This window comes from Mesoplodon mirus (assembly GCF_964341445.2).
Source record: "Mesoplodon mirus genome assembly, chromosome: 2".
In the NCBI taxonomy this organism is placed as follows: domain Eukaryota; kingdom Metazoa; phylum Chordata; class Mammalia; order Artiodactyla; family Ziphiidae; genus Mesoplodon; species Mesoplodon mirus.
In genome coordinates, this window is record NC_138977.1 from 149,373,752 (window position 1) to 149,393,719 (window position 19,968).

The window sequence follows — 19,968 nt, forward strand, 5'->3', positions numbered from 1 at the left end:
CCACCCTTAAAATGAGTAGACGTGACGCCATAGACACTTCCTCCACGTGCTCCCTACACCTTTGAAACCATTCTTCTATCTGCCAGGTGGACAACAGCAAGTGATAGTGAATCAGTAACTATAGCGCATCTTAAATAACGAGTTATCACAACAATAATAAGAGCAACAACTACCACCACTAGTTATTGCCATTGCGCTCATTTATGGAAAAACCCCGAGGTAAGCACTGCTGTCCTCGTTTTAATGAGGCTGACTCCCTCCCTTGTCCGAAAGAGTCTTATGAAGGCCAGGACTAAAAGCCAGGACCATTTGGCTGAAAAGGCCCATGTTTTTCCACTTTGCTACGTTGCCGCAGCCCCTGGAAAGTTGGTATAAAAAATTCTGTAAACAAACTATGAAATAGGTAGCTTGTCTCCAGTGCCACTGCTTCTTCAGAAGCTCATGCTCACTCCATCCTCTCTGTCAAAATCTGCACTCAGGAACAGATCTGACAAACTCATTGACACTAGGCAAATTTAATTTCAAAACTAGAACTGTTTGGCTTGGAATGAGATTATTTGTGAAGAGTATCATTCTAAAAACCGGTGCCAACAGCAATTTAATTATGAGAACTATCATTTGTAAAAAATGATCAGGTAAAAAATATTTCCCTTGACATCACCAGCATTTGAATTAATATCTAAATGAACAACTCTGCAGGGCATCTTAAATACTTAACAGCAGAGGGAGGAAGGTGTTTAAAAATCATGTCAGACTCTGCAATTTCAATTATATTCGGGTCTCCTAATGTATCAGGAATCCCTTTTAAGCCTATGATGCTTACAGAAGCAACTGATAAGCTATTTAAAACTACAGCGCTTCTTAGAAAATTACCACATCAGTGAACTAAACAGTAACTTATTGATGTTTGCAACAGTGCCTCATTTACTTCTTGGATAGATTCACTTAGCCAGGTAATCTTGTTTCTTACTACAAAATAAAGACAAAAATATATGATCAACCTACAAAACCTTTGCAAGAAATATCTGCAACAACATTTTACATTACTGAGTTCCCATAGGGAATCTATTATTTATGCCCAACTATCATGTTGTGGTGAATATTTAAGCTAAGAATCAGTAACTGGAATTAAATCATTCATCTCTTCCAAATATTAAGAGTTCTCAATTTTCTGATCCCTGCACAGCTACCAATATAGCACAGTAGTACTGCATGGATGAAGACCTCCTAAAAAATTATTTGTGAGTGATGGTATCCAAAATAAGGAACTTACTATAAAAGATATATATTTTGATTAAATGATACTTATTTAAAAGGGGACATTTTAATCAATATGATACAATGGTTATAATTTTATCTCTAGCTTTATATTTCAAGAGATAACTTATATGCAACATACTATTAAAATGGCCTTAATTTTCCACATCTGCTGTGCAACCCTGGATCAATCTGTTAGCCCCAAGGACTCTGGTCCCATAACTCAGCTTAGACATCCATTCACTCTTGGGGAGGTCAGCTTTCCATTTCCATATGTAATAATAAGTAATGGCTTCTAGGTGACTCAATGAAAACTAAATAAGAAAGCCACTGTCTTGCTTCTTGGTTTTATTCTTCTTCTCATAACCTGATCTGCTCACAAGTGGGTTAATCTAATGAATCCATTGCACAATGTCTCTTTTTTCCCCCCAAACCTTTCTCTGTGAGGGAGTTCAGGCAAACTACAAAATGACAAACTGTGAGCATCTCATGACACTGTCCTTGGCCTCTTGCTCTTTCTTATCTGGTTATCTCTTATCTGTATCTTTCCCCAGGACTGTGTTTCCCTAAATTAAGAATGTCTCTACAAATGGTGAAATGAAAATGCCTTTCACACTCCTCGCCTGGCCATAAAGCACCTCTGAGGTCCACCAAATGAGTGACATACCACCCCAAATCATCTTTAACACAGCAACAGCTGGCCTGACTTGCACTACTAACCCTGTTCACAGGTACATTTGGAACATAGTAGAGATCATTTAGCTCACCAGTTGGGTAATGTATGATGATCTCCTTTTCTCAATATCAGTATCATTAAGTGGCTATTCTAATTCATTAAAATAACTTAACCTGGAATGTTTGGTTACTTAATGGCTGCAATGGCATCTGGACATAACTTGGAATAAACAAATAATAGTTATCATATTAACAACACTGTTGTACTAGTTCAATCACCTATTTTTTGGCAACTATTTCTCTTTGATGCAATTCATTTAATTTTAAACATTCATTGAGTGGCCACCATTTTCCAGGCACTCAGGGTACAGAGGTTACCCACCTTGTTGTCCACCCTTTATGGCATCCACACCCTAGTTAGGGAGAAAGCCGTGTGAAAAACCAATAATTAAGGTACAATCCATTAGGTGCAATTATGGTTCAGGGCTATAGAAGCTGAAAAGTGGCTGAGGTCAACTGCTTGGCAGGGCTAGACCACTTCCCACCAATGGGAAATCATCTAAAAATTATCACCTGAAACGTGAATTTTAATCATCAAAAGACTCCCTAAGTAAATGTACTATTCTTTGGTAGTATTATTGTTATTACCCCCTAATCAAACCACTAAAAGCTACAGTCACCCCCTATAAGATGTTATTATTTCATTCACATTTAATACTTGAAGGATCTAATCAAATAGGGATCTATTTACAGACCTCCTTCCTGACCTAAGTAAAGCTTTTTATTTTTTTAATTTGTTTCCATGTTCTCTACCACCCTGTAAAGATAGAGATAAGCCACTACATGGATATAATCCAACCTAAACCTCTTCCCCTTAAGGACATTTTAAGGTCTCCTACTGTAGGCAGCCCGGTAGTAAATAGTATAAGTTAGGCGCATGCATTTAGAAATGATTCTATTATCAAGGCAGACAATTTCTTCACCCTACACCAATGCAACATTTCGTAATCAAAAGCATTTGGATTCCGCCTGATTTCTATCATTAAATCTCTAAAGCACAAGGAAGAGTCCAAAGGGTGCAATGTGACTCTCATATTAAGTCCTCACAATCTTTGAGATAGCAAATAAAGATTAGCAAAATTGTCTCTGCATAGTTTTGTATATACTATAAATGTGTAAATGAGTAAAATGAGTGAAAAGAGATGCAGGCAGCTTGACAAAGTATCTAACTAATCGCAAAACAATCCACTTGGCTTTGTTTAATAGCAAAACAATTCACTTGGCTGTGCCACAAACTCTGGCCTGGACGAGACACTCAAATTCTTTTAATCTCCTATGTGACAAACGAATTTTTGTATTTTGAGGAGGAAAAATAGAGCTGAACTAGATGCTCTCTAGAGTTTCTTTGGGCTCAAACGTTATGAAAGCTCCTGGAAAATGTCTTTTAGACATTTTCTCTATCTTTTCATCCCAGGTTGTGAAATGAAATCCCACTGTCAAATCATTTCCAGACATCTGGAAAATTTAATCCATTGCCAGTGTAAGATACCAAGGCAGTTAACAATTAAGCTGTTATTAGTGAATCATGTGTTCTAGGAGGCCACTTGCTGGGCTCTATTATTTTAGTGTCACAACCATGACCTGTAAGTAATACAGGCATTTGAGAAACTCATTAACTTTTAGAAACCTGAGGTACAGTTTACTGTATCAGACAAATCTACTAGAGAAATCGCAATAGGAACACATGTGTTCCTACACATATAAAGCCTCACTAGTGTGAGGAATATATGAAAGGATAAGACACATCATTCTTCAAAATACTCCCTATTGAAGAACTTTGTAAATGGCACACTGAAGTGAAAAAGGCCATTCACACTTATAACCTAACAGATTTTCCATGATAATAATATACTTATCTGGTCCACATACATAACACACGCACATGCCAGATGTGTATGTATCTGAGTGTGACACCTAACTGTCACAGCTAAAGCAATAATTGTAAATAAAGAGCACATTTTCAAAAGAATCATTACAAAAAGCCCAAAGAGGAAAAAAGAACAGGAAAGCCCACAAAGTAGGTCAAGCCAGTGTCAAACTAGAAATCATGGCAAATCAGAAAACATTTTGGGTAATAACCTTATATGAGGCTCCAAAAACCACACAAAATATGCTTTTAAAGTAAAACAAGGTACGGTAGCCCCCCGCTTTATCCACAGAGTATACGTTCCAAGACCTCCAGTGAGTGCTTGAAATCTTGAATAGTACTGAACACTGTACATACCATGTTCTTTCCTATACATCCATACCTATGATGAAGTTTAACTTCATAAATTAGGCACAGTAGATTAACAATAACTAATATAAAATAGATCATAATATACTGTAATAGAAATTATGTGAATGTGGTTTCTCTCTCTCTCAATATCTTATTGTGCTCTACTCACCCTTCTTGTGATGACACGAGATGATAAAATGCCTACTACGGGATCAGATGAAGTGAGGTGAATGACATAGGCACTGTGACATAGAGTTAGGCTACTGTTGACCTTCTGATGATACAGCAGAAGGAGGATCATCTGCTCCAAGCGATGCTGGATCATGGAGCCATTACGATGGCAATGGCTGGATGTCAGGAGCAGACCATGTGGATGGCTGGGTATTCTGGGCAGGACAGAGCTAGGCTATGTGAGATTTCATCAAGCTTCGCTACTCAAAATGATGTGCAATTTAAAACTTATGAATTGCTTATTTATGGAATTTTAATATTTTCAGACCGTGGGTGACCGAGGATGACTGAAGCTGCAGATAAGGGGGGACTACCATAGTGAAACTAACAGGCATAAGGACCCATGCTATTTGACTAAGCATACAATAGTATTCTGTACTTATATAGTTCAAGGTGCTGCAACTCAAGAAAAATGTACAGGGATGGAAGGAAAAAAAAGGCAATCAGCAGATTCCTTATCATTGGTTCCTTCTTCAACCTGAAGAAGGGAGATAGCATTCGAACAAAAACCCAAAAGAGCAAGCAGAAGGGCAGTACCCTGGTTGGGAAAAGATGATGATTTGAGGGAGTACGGCTGATCTGCCTGACATTATGAATGGCTCAGTTAAAGTAGAGACAGACTTGCTTCCAGGTCTCTTGGAAGCTGCTTCTGAAGTTTGATTTTAGTTACCTTTAGGAAAGGGATAATGCATCACACAGTGACTCTGGCAGAGACTATCTGGGATTCAAAGTGGTCTTAAGTAAATTCACAAATGGCTGAGACATGCTGAGACTAACCCCTATCCTTCACAGCTGGCGTCAGAGAGAAGGTCTGAGCTCACTCCCACAGCCTCTACCAGCGGCATCTAGGGTTTATGGGCCAAAGATCTGGCAAGTTCTATTTCTTCATGTTACATGAAATACATCAAACTATTATTTATTAAATATGCTTCTAATGGAGGTGTTAAAGAAGTCTACAGGCTGTATATTCCAATCCCCTTATTTCTCCACGAGAAAATTCTGCCTAGTGATTATGCTTACCTGATACCTATAGGAGAAAAACTAGATTTACTCTTCATCAAGGCCCTGGCAGATTTTTTCTTAAATGTAGTGACCAGAGTTAGGGATGAACAATTTAACAGGTGTTGTGAGTGGCTACTTTAAGAATTTTAAGAGTAGAAATGGTTGCAATAGCAAAAATCATAGAACAGGCCCTACACTTCTGGTAAATGCCATTAGATGTTGAGATTAAATCCAGAGTCAACCTGAGGTTAGAAAATCCCCTACAACAACCGATACGTAATATGCCTCCTGTCAGTTTGAGATACCTAATAAAAAAACAAACTAGGGTGGAGAACAGAACACAAGGGTATGTGCTGACAGCTCAGCCAGCAAAAAGAATTCAGGTTTGACTCAGAGTAGAAGGGTTTTGTTAAGACATAATTAATTCCATCTTTGAAATGAAATCACAGTGGGGCATGATTTCTTTAAACAGTTATATCTGCTTACTAACTTAAAATTAGTTAGCTTCCTAGGCTAATGGAAGTTACTATCTCATTTTCAATGTTGGACATAAACTTTCTAGCGGTCAGGACTGCTGAAAGAAGAACCACTGTTCATGTCATCCTACTTATTTGAGTTCACAGGACCTAACCTAGATGCAGACAACTATGTTTGTGCTTTCTGGGGGAGACAGAAGGATCTCTGTGTTTAATTAAAAGCAAAATCACTGACACTCATTAAAACGAACTATCTAACTACATTCTCTGTTATACTACAGTTATAACTTAATCAAAAATCTACTTTCCAGGGGCTTCCCTGGTGGTGCAGTGGTTGAGAGTCCGCCTGCCGATGCAGGGGACACGGGTTCATGCCCCGGTCTGGGAAGATCCCACATGCCGCAGAGCGGCTGGGCCCGTGAGACATGGCCTCTGGGCCTGCGCGTCCGGAGACTGTGCTCCGCAACGGGAGAGGCCACAACAGTGAGAGGCCCGCGTACCGCCAAAAAAAAAAAAAAAAAAAAAAAACTACTTTCCAGTCTACTGACCATATGGCAGAGTGGCCTCTCGGGGTTACCGAAATGCTCCTCTGATGTAGGAATGCATTCCAGGGGAGTGAGGCACCCACAGATAAAGGGACCTTGGGAGGCTCTGTGTCTTAACCACTTTTTAGAATAGCGTTTGTTACCCAACAATGCCCAACTCTATCTCTTCAAAACTCAAAGCCGACAAATTGACATTTATATTTAGAAAAGATTCCCAAGGAGCTCAGCAAACCTTACTTCTGGTAGTGGGCTGGCCGGTCTGGTGAGGATGCCTCCTACATAAACAACATTAGGCAGGGTGGGTCTCGGAAACTCCAGCGCTACATCTGTACACAGCATCCACAGGCTGGACCCATGGACCAAGTCATACATGGACTTCTCCGGCAGCAGGTTGTACTTCTGCATTATCCTCTCATATTTGGGAAGAACCAGAAAGCTGACCCCTAATCTGGAAATGAGGTAAACGCCGGTGTTTTTCATCCTTTGCAGCAGGTTCATGTGGTCTGTGAGGAGTGAGTTAAACTCCGGGACGTAAGCTAATGGGGCAGGAGCACCCACTTCAGCAGGATACCAAAGGCCAGTTGAAAATACAGCATATTTAACCCCTAAAAGATGAGCTATCACAAATCCACACATGTCATTAGGGTCCACCAGCAGCAGGTCAAACTTTTCCTTTTTTAGACCCTGAATCAGGGCATGGTTGCCAACCATCATATCACAGTTCTTGGAATAGTGATCCAGTATGTCAAACAGTTCGATTGCTGTCAATCTCCCAGAGAAAATATTCCGCATTTTGGACTGCAGGAAAGCATCCGAGGTGGTACTGTTAAAGATCCCTGGGTAGCGCTGGAGGCTGTAATGATTAGATGGCGTGATGTCTCTGCCTTCAGAGAGGAGGAACACTGTGTGGTGCCCACTCTCGTGCAAGGCAGAGGCTAGTGTCTTGAAAATGTACATATGGCTTTCGAACATAATTGGCGGCACGATGATGATTTTGGCGGCCTTCGCTATCCCAACAGCACTCCACAGGAGCATGAAATACGGAGTGTAAGACTTCATAGCTGAAATGACAACCAGAAAACTACTGAAAACAGAATGCAACCCTTACCATTCAAAACAACCAAAAAGACACTTTTTCAAAGTATTTGATGATCCAGTACTTTGCCTAAAGATCACTTTAAAAAATTATCCCAATGTTTGTTCTAGTTGCCTCTTTATTTTTGAAAGGTATTTTTCAAAGTATAGAATTGACAGCAAAACTGGCATAAACTGAAATACATTTAATTTAAATATATATATTTAAAATGTGTCCGTTTTGGAACACACAATTGCATCAATAATGGAGAACTAATTTTTTTTTAATTTGAAATGAAACCTGTAAGATTGAATGACAAAAGATCTCTCTTCTTTGAATAATAGCTATGAGGTATCTATGAAACATTTGTTTATCTTTTAATTGAACATCAATGTTAATCCCAGGAAGAAGAGCCAAGACTTCTTATTTCCAGGTATATCAGCATGTATGTTTCTTTTTAAATCATTTTATCACAGCAGTAACATTCCCAGTTATGACGAAAGCATACCTAAGAAAGATTATGTTTTAGAAAATAATTATTTCAAGTAGTAATTCGATAGAAAATACATTTTTCCACAGGAAAAAATGACCTTGAATGTGACTTTCTCCTTTATCTAAATACCCTTAAGTATCCTGGCAGACTCTGTTTATGTAATTTACATCAATTTGCTGATTCATTTCAGGGCATTATCTAGAAGAGAAACTTTTAATAGGAAAGTTCAAGAAAGTTAACTGGATCTCAGTAAATGTTTGTGAAAGAAGTGACTGATGAGTGACTATGTCCTTGACTACACTTCCTGTGTTGTACCTGTAACTCAGGTGCAAAGGGCAAGTCAGATGATGGCTGTATCCTTGATGTCTAATGCTTCTTCTATGCTTTTGTGTTAATAGAGTATATACAATAGTTAGATTCATCCTCTATCATTTTTTAGAAATAATACCTATGGGGGCCATGGAGTGTGCAGACTCCCCCTACCTATCCAAAATAATTTTTTCTTAGACTCTAAATTAGCCTCCAAATAGGGAAAGATCTGAACAATAGTCACCCATGAGAATTGGACACTTTTACTTCAAGGAACAACTCAAAATAGATTTATATGCAATCACCAAATCACTATCTATTTTTACTCATTATCATATATTAATCATCCTACTTGTACAAATTCCCACCACGTAAATGCAGTTTAAACAACTATACCTTCTCAACATTCAAACACTGCAAGCAACCTAAAAAAAAAAAAAAGAAGAAGAAATCAATAGCAGGCAATGATAGATTCTTCCAATACCAAGATTAAACTATAAATATTTCCAGGTGCTTTTTCCCTCTCTCATTACAAGGAAATATTCAAACCATTTCTAAATGATACTACATCATTAAGAGTAAACAGAAGTAATATGCTTTATAAACATATAAAAGTCTATGCTAAATGTTGCTTGAATTAACGTGAGGGCTTTAAAGAAAAAAATTTGGAGAAAACACTGTTTATGTAACAATAAAGTAAGTTTATTCTATAATTACAAGGTCACTTAAGGAAGAAAGTTAAGTAACCAATCTTGGAGAAAACTTTCCAGGTCCTGATTCTCCTGTGTTGTCTCTCCAACATGTCTCTCTGGTGTAGCCTCCTTCCCATGCCAAGAAGGAAAAATTAGGAATTTTAAGTAGACATGTTATTAATTTTAGGAGTGAGATTTATATAGAAACAGCTATTACAGCAGAACTGTCCACTGCTGTGATTAATAGTGCCTGTTACTACATGCATGTCCAAGAAGACACACAGGGTGATGGACCAATGGTAGGCAACTGCTCTGCTGACTGTGTTTTGCATTTAGCTGAGCAGACTCAGTTCCTTCAGCTGCAGTTAAAACTATTACTTTATCATAAATCACTAAGAAACAAAACAAAAATAGTAGGGAAACAAGTCCTTTTACCATGTTTCTTATTTTTTTTCCTTTTTCATTTTATTTTAGTACCTACTGCAAAGTAAAAAGAAATCATACACAATGATGATTTAATGCACAATTGCTTATATTCTAGAACAGCAGTATCTAATAGAACGATCTGTGATGATGAAAATGTTCTATCTCCTTACTGTCCAATATGGTAGCCTCTAGGGAGCAGCTAAAATGTGATTAGTGTGACTGAGGAACTGATTTTAAATTACTACTAGTGGCTACTGTACCAAAATAAGGTTAGAAAAAGTACATAGATTCTGTACATAAAAATTCTAAAAGTAACTATTCAGAAATACCAATATTCATGTGATAAAATATGTTCTACAAATAATGTCTACTAGGTCTGCATATGTCTTCATGAAAAAAGACTGATCACCAACAAAGAAGCATCATTTGCACAAGCGTGTTATTCGCTGTTCAAATACAAAGTTCATTATGAAGGATGACAACAAGACTTTAATCGCAGAACTATCTCTTTCATGGATAACAGAATGACTAACGCAACTACCAACAAATGGTGAGATTCTTGCTAGTCCAGAAGTATCAGAATGTGTCTACTGATAAGCTGGACTTCATTAATATTAAAATTTCTCCTCTGAGAAAGATAAGGTCAAGAGAATGAGAAGATAAGCAATAGACTGGGAGAAATATTTTCAAAAGACATATTTGAAAAAAGGACTGTTATCCAAGATACGTAAGGAAGGAACTCTTAAAACTCAACAATAAGAAAACAAGCAACCTGACTTAAAAAGGGGCCAAAGACCTTAATAGACACCTCACCAAAGAAAATACAGATGGCAAATAAACATAAGAGAAGATGTTCCATATCATATGTCGTTAGGAAAATGCAAATGAAAACAATAATGAGAAACCACTACACATCTATTAAAATGGCCAAAATCCACTGACAACACCAAATACTGGAGAGGATATGGAGCAACAGGAACTTTCATACGTTGCTGGTGGGGATGCAAAACAGTCTTTGGAAGACAAATTGGCGGTTTCTTACAAAACTAAACATACTCTTACCATATGATCCAGCAGTTGTGCTCCTTGGTATTTACACAAAGGAGATGAAAACAGATGTCTGCACAAAAACCTACACAGGAACGTTTATAACAGCTTTATTTACAATTGCCAGAACTTGGGAGTAACCAAGTACACCACCTTAGGTTAAGTGAATAAATAAACTGTGGTTCACCTATATAATGGAATATTATTCAACACTAAAAAGAAATAAGCTATCAAGCCATGAAAAGGCAGGGAGGAAATTAAAATGTATATTTATTAAATGAAAGAAGCCAATCTGAAAAGGCTACATACTGTATGATTCCAATTACATAACATTCTGGCAAAGGCAAATCTCTGTGGAGATTTAGGCAATCTCTAAAGAGATTGGTGGTTGCCAAGGGCTGCAAGGGAGGGAGGGATGAACACGTGGAGCACAGAGGGTTTTTAGGGTAGTGAAACTGTTCTGTAAGATGTTACAATGGTGGATACATGTCATTATACATTTACCCAAACCCACAGTCTATACAACACCAAGAATGAACCCTGTAAAGTATGGACTTCGGGAGATAATGATGGGGCAACATTCACTGATCAAAACAAATGTACCTGTGGTGCAAGATGTTGATAGCGGAGGGAGGTGTGCATGTGCAGGGGGAGGGAGGATATGGAAACTCTATGTATTTTCTGCTCAATTTTGCTATGAACTTAGAACTGCTCTAAAAAGTAAAGTTTACTGGTTTAAGAAAAAATTTTAAAGCAACCTAACCTAAAAAAAGTAATGAAAAGAAAATAAACTAGATGATAAAAAAAGGATGTGGATGTATTAAACGCACTATAAACAAAATTAAACGAAAACTGATATCCTAGAAAAACAGCCTGCGATATACATAATAGACATTGAACTTCTATAAGCATTTTCATGAAGCCATTATTTAGGGCAGGAGAAGACTGTTACTAATTGCAAACATTTAGAGATATGTTAGATTCCCAACAATTGGAGACTGGTTAAATAAATTGTCGTTCATGCATACAATGCAGCCCCAAAACAACCCTGTAAAAGAACATTTAATGGCACGGAAAGATGTTTAAGATTAGGTTACTAAACATGCTTATAGTACGTAGCACTCTGTAAAAGATGTATATGTATATATAAATAGGAATGCTAAACACCAAAGGGCAGTGGTGTTTTCTGGATAGTATGAATTATAAGGGATTTTAATTTACTTTTTCTACATTGGACACATGTTACTCTTCTCTTAATAAAAATAATGATAAGTATTTTTTAAAAATAATATGTGATGAAAAATATCTCATTCACAGTAACAATAAAGTTCATAAAATACCTTTAAAATTAATTTAAAAGGATATATATTTTTTGGCTATACTAAGTATGGCAAGCCTTTCCCTGAAGGTATACATGGAAATAATACTAAGTGTATAGAAATACTATATTATTTTAATGGAATACGATATTCTAAAAAAGCCAATCCTTCCCATATTATAAATGGACTGAATAAACTCCTCTCAAAATTCCACTGGATGGCTTTGTTTTGTTTGGAATTTGACCAAACTATAGCCATGTTTCTTGGTTAGAACAGGCAAGGAGAGAGAATACTCTTTTGAAAAAGAAACAGTAATGACTTGGGACAGAAAGATAAATATTAAAATACATTTTGTAATTAAAACACTCTATGTATATGTGTGGTGCATATATACAATGGAATACTAGTCAGCCATAAAAAAGAATGAAATAGTGCCATTTGCAGAAACACGGATGCAACTAGAGATCATCACACTAAGTGAAGTAAATCAAAAAGAGAAAGACAAATACCATGTGATATCACTTATATGTGGAATCTAAAATATGACACAAATGAACCTATTTATAAAACAGAAATATGTGGCACATATATACAATGGAATATTACTCAGCCATAAAAACAAATGAAACTGAGCTATTTGTAATGAGGTGGATAGACCTAGAGTCTGTCATACAGAGTGAAGTAAGTCAGAAAGAGAAAGACAAATACCGTATCCTAACACATATATACGGAATTCAAAAAAAAAAAAAATGTCATGAAGAACCTAGGGGTAAAACGGGAATAAAGACACAGACCTACTTGAGAATGGACTTGAGGATATGGGGAGGGGGAAGGGTAAGCTGTGACAAAGCGAAAGAGAGGCATGGACATATGTACACTACCAAACGTAGGGTAGACAGATAGTGGGAAGCAGCCGCAGAGCACAGGGAGATGAGCTCGGTGCTTTGTGACCGCCTGGAGGGGTGGGATGGGGAGGGTGGGAGGGAGGGAGATGCATGAGGGAAGGGATGTGGGAACAGATGTATATGTATGACTGATTCACTTTGTTATAAAGCAGAAACTAATAAAAAAAAAAAAAAAAAAAAAAAAACAGAAACAAATTCACAGACATCGAGAACAGACTTGAAGCTGCCAAGGAGGGGGACTGGGAGAGGGATGGAGTGGGAGGTTGGAGTTAGCAGATGTCAGCTATTATATATGGAATGGATAAACAACAAGGACCTACTGTATAGCACAGAGAACTATATTCAATATTCTGAGATAAACCATAATGGAAAAGAATATGAAAAAGGATGTGCATATATATATATATATAGAAAGAGAGAGAGAGAACTAAATCACTTTGCTGTACAGAAGAAATTAACACATTGTAAATCAACTATACTTCAATAAAAAAATACAATAAAAACACTACAGAACTAGCCCAAGAATCCTAATTCAAATCAATGGATCAAAGTAGGTAGCCTGTAAGAATTTCTTGAATATGAACATAATATGAGATGAAGGAAGTACCACAAGTAAACGAAGAAAGAACAACTCACTCAATATGAAGTGTTAAAAACTGGCTTTATATTTGCAAAACAAAATCACTAAATTTTTTACCTTAGAGTTTCCCCAAAGTAAATCAGACAGAATAATGTCAAAAAAATTTTTTCTAATAAAGCTGTTAAGAGTGTTGAGCTTTAAATGATCTCTGGAAAGAGAAAGATAATTCTGAGCATAAAGCAAAGGAAAAAAATCACTATTATTTGATTCTATTACATAATCATTAAATATTTTTAGAGTGTTTAAAACATCTGGTGCAAAGGTTTCCAGTCCAGGAGGGCTGACCGAACCCAAGTGTTTCTACTCCTTTCCTCCCAAAGCTCCTTTGGAATTATAGTAAAGAATATAAAAGGGAATAAATACCTAATACCCCTGAGAATTGACAGAGGAGGTGAGGTATGGGCAAAACTACAGTCATCAGTGGAATGGAGTTGTGACACCGTTTGTGTCAAAAATTTGACAGATAGCTTACTGAGAGAAAAGAATGCAGGGAGTCATAGCCCAGAACACACAGAGGGAAAGGCTGCAGCAGGGACGAAAACTGCTTCCAGAATGGCTGAGAGCTTGAGAGGACACTGGAAGAGCAAGAGCATGGGGGACGAGCAAGAAATGAAGGAGAGGGACTTCCCTGGTGGCACAGTGGTTAAGAATCTGCCTGCTAATGCAGGGGACATAGGTTCGAGCCCTGGTCTGGGAAGATCCCACATGCCGCGGAGCAACTAGGCCTGTGAGCCACAACTACTGAGCCTGCGTCTGGAGCTTGTGCTCCGCAACAAGAGAGGCCACGACAGTGAGAGGCCCGCGCACCGCGATGAAGAGTGGCCCCCACTCGCTGCAACTAGAGAAAGCCCTCGCGCAGAAATGAAGACCCAACACAGCCAAAAATAGAAATTAATTAATTAATTAAAAGAAGGCTCAACATTTAAAAAAAAAAAAAAAAGAAAGAGATGAAGGGGAGGCGCTCTCTAAAGAGGAACTGATCCAGTTTCCCATCCATCACATCTCCCCTTCACTCCCACAGAGGCAAAGCAGGGGCTGCTGCATTTACCCCCAAAAGTAAAAATGAAGACCAGTTCTCTAGAAAAAGTGGATTACCTGCCTAAAGAGCAGTGAGAGCTGATAACTCGGGCTAAAACCCTCCTAATGTTGGCGTATGGGAAGTGGCAGATGACTCCTTGCCCGTGCGCCCAACAGGTGGCACTGGGCATGCCACCCCTCCACACGCAGTCTGAACTCAACCTCCCAGTTAGTCCAAGGAGCTTAAAACTTGCTGAATGATTGAACAAATGAACAAACGAGATTTCTTCTTTCATAAAATCAGCAAGGATGTCATTTTTAATGATAAGGCTCAGTCCTTGCAAAGGCATAGCACAGTCTTACGCAGTTGGTGAAAATGTAAATCGGCACAAGTGTTCTGAAAAACAACTGGCACATTATTTTACATTTATGAAGCTATCCCGAATCAGAATTACCAACATGTATGTATGAAGACATTCCCTGCATTCACTTCCGACAGCAAACAGGCAGAAACTACTAAGAATCCAGCAGTAAAGGATTGATCAAAGTATGGTATGTCTTACAATGGAAAACCACAGAACCATCAAAAACCATGATTTGTAAAAGAGTTTTAATTTGAGAAAATGCCTATAACATAATAAGAAAGCAAGAAAACAAAATTTTACATACATATACTCGATATATGCATACATAAAATGATTATAATGACAACAAAGTAAATATCAAACTGTTATCAATAGTAAATTTGGATTGTCAGATTGAGTATTATTGTTTTATTTTCCTATTTATATATTTCCAGATTTCTGAAGTTTTCTACCAAAAATATATAATATTTATGACACATTCCTTCAACTTACATGCCCCTTGAGCATGCCTTACGCTCACTCTCCCTTCAGAGTCGAGTGTCGGAAAACATCAGTCTCTGTTTGCTGGGCCCTACTTACTCTCCAAATGATTACAGCCTGCCATTGGCTGCCCCACAGCTCTGCCTGCACACTCATTGCCGAGGGCACTAAATACCTCCTAACTTTCACACAAATGCCCTTTTTTTCCCAGCACTTATCTGATTGGACTTCTCTCCCACCCTAAATACTACTGATCCTCTACCTGCTCCAAATTCTCTCTTGGCTTCTGAGATGCTACTGCTACTTGACAGTACCTCACTGCCAGAATACTGAAGAAATTCCACAATGCAAAGACTCTAAACAAATTTCATTTTGCACATCAGTCTGCCCTTTCTTCTTTACATAAAAATGATTCTTAGGCCTGCATTCAAGACAAGAAACAATGCCAAGTTTAATAAGTGTGCTCACCCCTCAACCATATGGAAGCCATTCAACATTTAAGAGTGAATTAATTGGGGCAAAACAACACGGATATCGGGGTGTACCTAAATGTTGCATGTGCAAAACACTCATTTGCAAAAGTGATCCAAGGTCCCCCCAAATTGTTGTAAACCCTTAAGAGCACCAGAAAAAAAATCAGATTAGCTATATATTGTTCCTGCTCCTAAGCAACAATGGTTCACATACACTAACATTTAACACAGGAACACCCCAGCATACCATTGAGATTTTTAAAGATGACAAATAGACTTCATGAATCCATATTGCTCCCATTTTCGCAAACATCAGAGCCTAACACCATACTAGACCTCTGGCAACCTTACTATTTCCATCTACTTATTTTTTTTTTTAAAGTGGGGGCATCACCTTTGGCCACCATTTGAAAGAATCATTTCTCTGTTTTTTTCTATTTGAAGTTGGATCGTTAATAACTCTGAACTGAGCATACATGAGGATGAACTATATAGGAAGAAAAAATGACAGGCACATAAACCAAAGGAAAGAACTCAGGTTTTGACAGCCTACCATCCCAGCAGCTCAGCGATTCACAGTCTATCATTTTAAACAAGAATTAATCAAAGTGTTTTCGCATTAAAGGAAAAACAAAACAAGAGCTAATGGGAAATTTAAGATCATGTCTGTACGTGGTGAATTGGGCTATTTAGAAAAATGAAGTGAGTGACTTAGTCCTCAAAGCAGATTATGTAGTCTAGCAAGCTGAACAGCAGAATTTCTTTGTGCTTTTAAGTTTCCTTGGCATTTAGTATTATGTAGACTGCAATGAGAGAAAATATATCAGTCACAACTGCCACCACAGGTTGACCTTGGTACTATATGAAATATTGTTGAGTAATTTCATCTCTCTTCAAAGCACCTTCTACAAGTAAAGCCTTGGAAAATGCCATCTAGTAAAATAAAAATAAATCCAGCAAAGTAAAAACTAATTGGGCACCATTACTAGTGCTTTTAAATAAACCTAAATTTTATTTTAAAAATCTATTTTTCTCTAGCACAATTTAAGCTCTGAAAGGGTAGAAACGGTAGTAAAAGTTGATAACTGTTTTATTCCCATTGCCTAACCACATGGTGCTCAATAAAGATTTACTGAATGAATGACTGCGATTGTGATTCTGAACCAGGATACATAGTTGGACCACAGTCACCTCCACTAATGGCCTCGTTTTTGTCCTTTAATTTTAAATGAATGAACTTATAATTATATCTATTGCCTTACTTCTGAATAAAATTCTAAATCAAAAGCTTTGGTTGGCTTGAGGCATTGGAGTTAGTTCACATCTCAATCATGGGGAAAATTTCTGGGGTAATGGATACTGCAGTTGGAGAAAGTTATCATGTTAAAGCACAGATTCATTACAGCTTTTCCTTAAGTCTAGGTTTTTTTTTCATCTTATTTGTTAACTTCCTACACATTCACAGCAATGTTGTGAATGGCGAAGAAAATTACCACTTATTAAATAATAGAATATGAAAGGAAACTGGAATTTGTTGGATGCCATGTATGGGCATATAAGAGACAGCTGTGGCATATATTTTCCTTCTCTTTTCTAGTAATGGAATCCTCTACTTTAGCTTGGCTCGTAGCCAAAAGGACTAACAACATTTCCCAACCTCTCTAGGGGCTAGTTTTAGCCACAACTTAGACTAAGTTCTAGTAAAGGGGCATGGGATGGAAGCATAGTGATATGTGCAATTCTAATTTATACACTTAGAGATTTCACTTTTCACCTTCCTGCTGGCTGGAATGAGGATGTGGTAATGATTAACATCCTGGACCATGGGACAGAAGTACAAACCAGGAAGGGTGTAACAACAAAGACACCCAACACCGTGGAAGCAGAATATCAGCTCTGCCTGCTTCTGCCCATTGTAACCATCATCTGCGAGACAACTCAACTACCTCCTTAGAGTCATTGTTATTTTGACACTGTTTCCAGCACTAGGGTGATCAACCATCCTAGAACTGACAGCATTTCCAGGATGCAGAGTTTCAGCACTAAAACTGGGAACGTCCTGGGCAAACCAGAAGGAGCTGGTCACCCCACCCCATAGCTTGAAATCTATATGCTAACATAACCCTACCAATAAACAGCAGCTTGTAAAAAGAGCTGTACTATGTACCTTCCCTGCATCACAGGGTTTATGAGTATTATCTCATTTTATACTGAGATAAAGGCAAAAATAGTTGTTCCCATTTATAGATGAGGAGAATATGATTGAGAGTAAGACTGAGATAAGAAATTATCTAGTATATTGCAGAGCTTCATATCCATTTTTAATCCACTTTCATCCCACCATGCAAAGAGAGGAAGAAAACAAAGCTGAAAAATCATATTGTAACTGTGGTCAAACTGGGGGAAAACTCAGCTTTATTGCTACAGAGTTGTTAAACGGCCCAGGTTTAAACATTCATCTTTCATATGTAAACAATATCTTGTGTTCTGAAGTTAATTATGACCATCTATTTGCAATTAAACTATGAAAGCAAGGAGTCCCCTAAAATCACACTGTGAAGTGGGAACACCTTAACTTAGGGTGGGTGATGGGGAGAGATAATTCAGGAAATTAAGGCCACCTGCTGTTGGCTAATGATCCCACCGAAAAAAAAAAAAAAGCGGTTATCTGGCAGTAGTCTGGCACCTTTAATTAATCAAGAGGGCAATCCGGGTAAAAACCCTACATTCAGTTGGCTGTTGGCAGTTAATAAAAAGAGAGAACAGATTTTCAAAATTTGCCACTTTATCAAATTAATGGTTTTGATTCATTCAGAAAAATTAAAGACATTTATTTGTTTGGAAGTGCACAGCTTAACTAGAGAAATGCAAACTACTGAAGGAAATAAACCATTAGCAATAACGTTCAAAAAATTCATTTCTGCACTTGGTCCTCTGAGGAGTGCCAAAGGGTACAGGAAAAGCCTCCTTTTGAAGGAGAAGTTGTAGGGAATGTTTTTGTTGTCACTTATTGTTGCTGTTGCTGTTGTTAACACTCCAGGCTAGCTGCACTTACCACTTGTCTACACTGCCAGTATTTGCAGTTACCTCTTCCCAGACATCTATAGTACAGGCGGTGAAGCTGTAATGAGAAACTCGATGCTATTTGCTTAACAATGATAGCTGGCCCAGGCCCACTTGGGATCCTTCTCTGAAATCATCAGGTGGGAAGGTAAGATAAAAAACAAGAAAATAGGAGAGAAAAGAAAAATAGGATCATATGGATACCAATAGACATTGCACTCAGTACTCAGTAAATTATATGTATCCAATTAATGCTCAATGATGGCAATTAAATTTAACTATATTAAACACAAATTTAATCGCCTAATGAAACGATTCTGAAATGTTCACATCCAAAAGAAACACCCATGGTGCTAACTAAAAATGCAGATTCCAGGGTCTTTTCAACACACAGGCTATTACGAAGTCTGGGGAGAAATCCCCAAACCTGTAATTGTAAGAAGCAGCTGGAGATTTTGATGCAATTCAACCACCAGATTGAGAGACAGGGATCTCATACTTAATCCTTATGTGCAATAAGAGAAATACAAGTGATGCAGTGGACGTGTGGATCTGAAATTTAAAGACCCGATAAAGCTCAACTGTCCTGGGGCTTCAGAAAATGACAATGCCCAACCACAGATCCTGAGGAACCCAGAATCAACAAATAAACACTCCCCAAGTATTTTTAAATGTCCTGTGACAAGGTGCCTGCAATCTCTCAGGAACCTGTGAATACAGTTTTAGTAACTTATAAAGACATGCGGTACCTTTCAATTTTCATTCAGTTTAATATCACATATTCTACTTTCCCATTATCACTAAATTATACAAATTATAAGATAATTTGAAATATTGGTGTATTAGTAAAGTATTAGCAATGTCCCTTTGGATAGATAATTTAAATAAATGTCAACGTGTATTTAAAATTTTGGTGTTTTGGATATGTATCATATTTAGGTAACCTAAGATTGTCTTTTCAGGTAGCTCACATTTCAAGTTGTTTATATTATGATAATAAAATCATTTTAAGTGACCCTATCATGAAGTCTCTATAATTAAAGGAAAAAAAATATATATATATATGGCATGCAGCTATGGATGCCCAAATCCACAGCTTTTGTAATTTAGGCCAAGTTATTTAATTTCTCTGCACCTAATTTGCTTCACCTGCCAGGTGAAGATATTAAATTAGATGGTCTGGAACATCGCTTACAATTC

The 19,968-nt window shown here is 37.6% G+C and overlaps 1 protein-coding gene across 1 annotated transcript in view; it reads right to left on the bottom strand.

Annotated features, from left to right (window-relative positions):
* The window catches only part of UGT8 (UDP glycosyltransferase 8), an 88,552-nt gene that overhangs the window by 54,393 nt on the left and 14,191 nt on the right, over nucleotides 1–19,968 (bottom strand). Inside the window, exons 2-3 of the mRNA XM_082610913.1 lie at nucleotides 8,738–8,766; nucleotides 6,702–7,525 (exon numbers count right to left, since the gene is read on the bottom strand). Of these exons, the coding sequence (XP_082467039.1) occupies nucleotides 6,702–7,523 (822 nt within the window). The 5' untranslated portion in view covers nucleotides 7,524–7,525; nucleotides 8,738–8,766. The remainder of the gene's footprint in view (nucleotides 1–6,701; nucleotides 7,526–8,737; nucleotides 8,767–19,968) is intronic.